Below are 6,377 nucleotides of genomic sequence, written 5' to 3'. Positions count from 1 at the left end.
TCTCCCAACTCATCCGATGTGCATATAATGAATCTTCTCATGTTATATTTCCATACAGGTTTTATTTATGGAAATTTGTGTGTTAATTTGATCTTACTCGATTCACAAAATAGCAATAGATTATTAATCATCACCAAACACACAAATATACGATGAAGAGGAGGGGATACACAATTCCCATTCGATACAAGTGCACTACTAATCTGGGAATCAATCCTTATAGCAGACAAAGAAAATCAGTTTGGCTATCAGAACTCTTTTTTGAGCTACAACTAATAATTGTTAGTTGATGAACTTTTGTCATTAATGACTATGAGTATCACCTAAAAAAATTGGTTTCAATGCAATCAAGTTTTATATTATTTTAAAATTTGTAGTTTTCACTTCAAGCTTTTCTAAAGCTAGAAATGGGAACGGATCTTACAGTACATAGATTGTTTGCATATAAAGAACATTGGATTTTTACATGTGTCGCAATACTTTTAGACCAAATGCAATACCGAGAAAAGTGGCAATGGCAATTCCAAATATACCAGCAAGAATACCAGGCAAAATGAGGGATTTCCACCCTTTTGCAGTTGCCATTCCACATGCTGTGGTTGGGCCTCCAACATTAGCATTTGATGCTATGAGCAACAATTTCAAGTCAAAGCGAAAAAGTCTTCCCAGTCCAAGTATCAAAGCAAGATGGACTGTTATCTGAACAAAAGAAAATAGAAATATACTGGGTGCTGTGTTCATCACACTCCTTATGCTCCCACTTGCACCTATCACCCCAAAGAATACCTATTCCTCACAAATAACAAACCATTAACCAGTCAGTTTGGGTGATATTGACAATGAATATGTAGTTAGACTTTTTTTAATGTTGGAATTACCAATAACTTTCTTTTACGATTTTAGTGCACATACAGATTGACACTGAATTAGACAAAATCATGGTAAGCCGTCATACTTTTGACAAAAACTACACTTAGAGTTTTAACAAAATTACAGTGCCAATGTGGTTTCACCAAACTCATCGTTGTCAATCCAAACATGCACTTAGTAAGTGAAAAAGTCATAAGATGAATAACAACCAACCTGTATGAGAATCACAGCCATAGCTTCACCAGAGGATGAAAGTGAAGCAAATGGTTTGGGAAATACAGTTGCAGATATCACAGCAATTGCTGTTACTAATGGCAGAGTACCCCCTTGGATTCCAAAATACCCTGTAAGAATATTGGCAACCTTGCAGATGGCAAAAGACACTGCAAGAGAAGTAGCCATTTGTAGCACCGGAAGTTTGTCACCAGACCCAGATATGGAATTCATAGCATCATCTGACAAGAAAAAATAATCAATCAGGTGAACTCTGATGCACAGAAGCACATGAAAATATAATAGCAAGTTAATTTCAAATCAAATGAAAATGTAAACTAACTAATCATATGGCGATATTATAATCAAAATAAAATCTGAGCTACCATTTACTGATGTTGAGACCTCTGGAGGCACTTTAGAGGCCAATGCAAACAATGTCGAAAAATACAGTGCACAGATAACATTATCCGCAGCTAAGCCAGCAGCTAAAACCGAGGGTTGAACACCAAGAGCATCAGATATGGCAACATAGTTGACAGCTGCACAATATGGAAAACAATAATATCTAAGTTAAGTCATGTCTAAGTTGAATTGAAGATACAAATGTTTCCTTCCATAAACATTGATTAACAGACCGTCTTAATTTTTTGGAGGCCCTGCGTAAGTTAATAGAGACCCTATTTAGTTATGGTTTAATGGTGACAAATTTTAGGTCATGTGCGATAAACTCTTGGGCAGACCCTCAAAGACGGCCCAGTGGATTAATGAACTCAATGTAATAAAATAAGAGTTACCTCCGCCAATATGTCTACCCATGAGAGCAGCTGCTATCTTCCAACTGTCCGGACCAAGTGATCGCATTGGAACAACCAGATATGCTACTACTGTCCCAATTGTAGTTGCAACTGTTATGATAATGTAGGTTAAAAAATCAAGTTAAATAGGTCATTAGAATATAAAAAACAGAGACAATGAACATTAACATTCAGATACATTCGCATTTGAAAATATCATTCGTAAACTGCACCTGAAGATCAATCCATATGAGATTAGTGTTTGACTCGATGTAGACTTGTTGACTAAGCTGGTCAAGCTCACCACAAATCCAACATAACTTTATTGATCAAAAGAAGCTTCTTCACTCTTATTGTAAAGAAGAATAGAGAAGTGAGTTAGTTACCTGAACCAAGCAAGAAAGGCAAGAGAAGTATGCCGGTGGAGCTGATGACACGGCGAAGATCCGCCCTAAAGAGAAGCAAAGGAATAGCGAGAGGAAGAAGAAACTTCAAAACCAAATCATAAGCAGGAGCATCAACGGAAAGAATCCCCAAATTACTAGCAGCAAGACACACCAAAATAGTCACAATGGCTCCACTCACTGTCTTCCCGATCTCCGTTTTCTCTGACCAGATTCCGAATGCCGCGGCGGCGAATAGAGCGGTCCAGTTTCCCCATTGGTCGTTAGGTGAAATCAGAGGGAAACTCAAATTCAAATTCCCTCCGATTGATTGTGTGACGAAACTACGGTTGGACTCCGATTGCAAGACGTCGATGCCAAAATTACGGGTTTTGAATTTGATTAATAGTGAAGAGGATGATGAACGGGAGTTGAAGTTCGGCGGTGGAAGTAACGGTTTTACGCGGGAAAATGAATGGGAAGAAGAAGAAGACCTCAGTGTTAAAATACAAGAAGCCATTAATCACGAGAAGGAAAAACAACTCCGCCATCACGAAACTGTATTTTTATTTTAACGCATCTCGTTACAAAATTATATTTTATTTTAACAATTTAACGCGGATTAAAAAATGAAGTTTAAAGTTATATAGAAAAGGAATTGAAACTACTTTACAAAAGTATAGTCTTTTAATGGTATAAATTAGCTATAATTAATTCAAATTCTTTAACTTAATTTAATTTTTTTTTTCTTAACTTTAAAAAATGTTATGTATTGATCTTCTAAATATATAACACATAGATCAAACAAGATATCTTCCAACTAATAAGTGGCATGACAGATATTACAAAATAATATATATGTTACTCTAATAACTAAGTCAATATATATATATATATATATATATTAAAAAATAATATTTTGTTTAAAGTGAGAGAAATTATATTTTTAAAATTAAAAACCTTGTAAAATATTAATAATATATAAAAAAAATATAAATGACAAACACATAAAAAAAATGAACACTATAGCAAAACATGATGTTTACTACAATGTATTGAAAAATAAATATACCTTTAAATCTTAAATCAAATTTTTTAATTGTTCATTCTCATTCATCAATTTTGCTATTTCATCCGCTTTAGCCTGCAAAGAGAACCAAGAGCAAAAAAATAGCAATAAGATATAGAACACTCTCATGCCTAAAATTATACATAAGAGATAAATGCTGGGAAGACATGAAGCCTTTTAAACTTATAGAAACATTAAATGAAAAAATCAAATCAAAATATTTTTCACCAAATTATTTTGAGTCATACATATTTTTTACAAACCTCAAATGTTGCTCTTTCATTTTCTTAAACAGTTACTTTATTGTAATGCGAAACCAAATCAGATTCAACCTCAAATGTAGCTATGGACGGGTGTTCATTATATGATAAATCTCATTGTAAAGCATCACATGTGACCTGTAAACGTAATCACACAAAGAAATGAGTTAAATACATAAATCAATACTTTAGAAAGTACAACAAACATCTTAAAGGGGTTAACGGGTGAGTTATTATTTTAATTTATTTATTTATATTTTAATTTAATTATTATATGTGATCATTTAACTAATTTGGATGAGGGGGTTTGTGATCTCGAGATGAGAGTGTATGAGTAATTAAAGATTCTTAAAAGTGTATTAGAATTCTTAAGAAATATTTTAATAATTAAAAAGATTATATTTTATTTTAATTTAATTAATTAAATGGAAAATAGAGAGTTTGGGACTAAATTGAAAATTATGAAAAATAGAGGAGAGGAAGGAGTAAGAATGTTGGTAAGTCGGGAGTGGACTTATAATTCTAACTAGATTACCCTAATTATATAAATTATGAAATAATCTAGTTTAAGGAGTTTCTATCATACGTAAAATCAGAATTTGGGAATAGAGAGGAGGCTAGAGAATGTGCAAGAGTAAAGTTAGAAATTTGGAGGAATCTAGAGAATCAAAATTAGATTTTTTTTTCACTGGCTGCTAAGATAATCAGGTAAAGGGAGAAGCTTCTTCATAAATGAGTATAATGCATGAAGGGTGGAATGAAGAGTCTTTAACCTCCAATAGGATTGTTGGGTTGTTGATTGAATTATGTAATTTAGTGATGAATTGATGTTATGTGACGATGTTGGTGATGAAATTTGTTTATCATTATGTGTGAAAATTTTGTTTATGTTTGTTTTGAAACTCCTCCATTGTTGTGTTGTAAAAGTTTTGAAAACATTACCTGAAAATCTTGAAAAGTGATGATTTTGTTGATGTCAATCGGTGATATATTATGAATTTGTTGTTTTAATCATTGAATCATTATAGCATGTCGAATTCTGAGCATTTTGATTTTTGCGGGATCGAAATCGTAGCTCAGAAGTACCCATTGAAGGAGAATTGCCATCCAAGGCACAGCGGAATTTAAAAATTTCTCCTTTAATGATCCTTACGAATGGGCATGATCAGTGATAGAATCGTTACCTCTTATGGCGATCACGAACGTTGAACGATGACAACGTCTCTACTCAGTCCACACGAACGGATTCCTTCAATCGCAGTGCTAGCTGTTATGAATGAAGGCTTTGAGTGAGAGAGAGAGGGAAACGAAATTACAATTAGAGTTCACTTTAGTCTGAGTGACAATGCTTCTAACCAAGGGTTCTATTTATAGAACCACTTGTGTGGGCTTCAAGCTAAAAAGCCCACTTAAGTGTATTTTGACCCATATCTCATAATATGCCAAAATCACTTAAGTATTTGGTACCTTACCATATTTCGTATTCTACTTAAGTACACCGTACCTTACGATGTTCCTTAGTTACTCTATCTCTCATCAATCCGTCCTTTGTGTGTGACCCTATAGGTTTTCGCGGTGTTGGCAATTATATTAAATTATGTATTTAACATAATAAACAGTAAGCGGTATCTAGCAACACATCACTGCTACCCAAGCCACGAAAATGTCATTTGATCTGACAAGTCCTTCTGTGATAATAAGGTATAGACCGTATCATCCTTGTCCAGTTCAATATTGGGCCCATAGACAATTATCCTGCTACGCAGGATGGGCAAATTCCATCTAGGTCACTTATGTCCCTCAACATGCTTCGTGGAGTACCCATCAACTGTCTTTATGGTTATCCGGTTACGAACAACGTTGGATCAGCAATAAAGCACTCGACTCTACATCTAGGATCCACAGTGGTTTCAGGTCGAAGAGTGGTATACACCATTATCACCATGAGAATAACTTATGACACTTTGCATAATTTTCTATATAGTATTCTCATAGCGGGTCAATCCGGTGTAAATATTACTCTTAATATTCATACCTATGTTTAAGACTTGATAACTCTTTATCCATGATCCATGAGATGTTATCATCAGTCTACAAACATAATAGTCTTAATGCTTTAATGTTATCCCACTTCACAATAAAGCTCGACTACGGATACTTTAAGAATAGCGTCCTTATGTTTAATGTGATCTCATGATTAAGTCATACTTGATACATTAAACGGACTAGCTATTCTAGGGACTTTATTAATCAAACATAATAAAGAAAAAGTCTTTTAATTATTAATAAATAATTCGATACAAGTACCAAAAGTATTGGCCTCTAGGGCTTACACCAACACCCATATGGGGCATGTTCGCAAAATAGCGTTTTTGGGTTATGGGTATTGCTACGGGTCGTAGCAGCTTCCTGGATTTTGTACTAGGTGAGACATTTTTTAGCCTAACTTGAGTTCCAGGATTCAGATTGAGGCGCGATTTGAAGCGTTAGAAAGCTAACGTGTAGTATTATCTCATGGTGATGATTTAGGAGTTTAATTATGTATATATGATGAATGGAGAAGAAACAATATGAATATGTGTGATGTATTGCCATTATAAAGGTGAAATAATCATGATTATGTGGTGTTGTTCGATAATATTGAGTGTTAATCCTACTAATTATGCAACTATGTGATTGTGAATAATTGATGATGATGTTATGTTGAATGTGTAAGTTTTGATGTTGACATGGTACCGTCAAGATCGGCCTTGAGCAATGGCAAGACAGTTCTTAGTCCAGGGCC

General features: G+C 34.2%; 1 protein-coding gene across 1 annotated transcript; it reads right to left on the bottom strand.

Moving 5' to 3' along the window:
• Positions 1 to 336: 336 nt before the first annotated feature.
• On the bottom strand, positions 337 to 2,858 carry LOC127096225 (uncharacterized). Its single transcript, XM_051034821.1, has 5 exons — positions 2,267 to 2,858; positions 1,881 to 1,991; positions 1,470 to 1,625; positions 1,084 to 1,325; positions 337 to 786 (listed from the first exon to the last, which is right to left on the bottom strand). Exons 1-5 carry the CDS (start codon positions 2,781 to 2,783, stop codon positions 463 to 465), a joined length of 1,350 nt encoding a protein of 449 aa, XP_050890778.1. The 5' UTR covers positions 2,784 to 2,858; the 3' UTR covers positions 337 to 462.
• Between the last annotated feature and the right edge of the window lie 3,519 nt (positions 2,859 to 6,377).

Source organism: Lathyrus oleraceus, chromosome 6 (genome assembly GCF_024323335.1).
Source record: "Lathyrus oleraceus cultivar Zhongwan6 chromosome 6, CAAS_Psat_ZW6_1.0, whole genome shotgun sequence".
In the NCBI taxonomy this organism is placed as follows: Eukaryota; Viridiplantae; Streptophyta; class Magnoliopsida; order Fabales; family Fabaceae; genus Lathyrus; species Lathyrus oleraceus.
The sequence above is the reverse complement of the archived record's forward strand: the minus strand, read 5'-3'. Positions and strand labels throughout refer to the sequence as shown.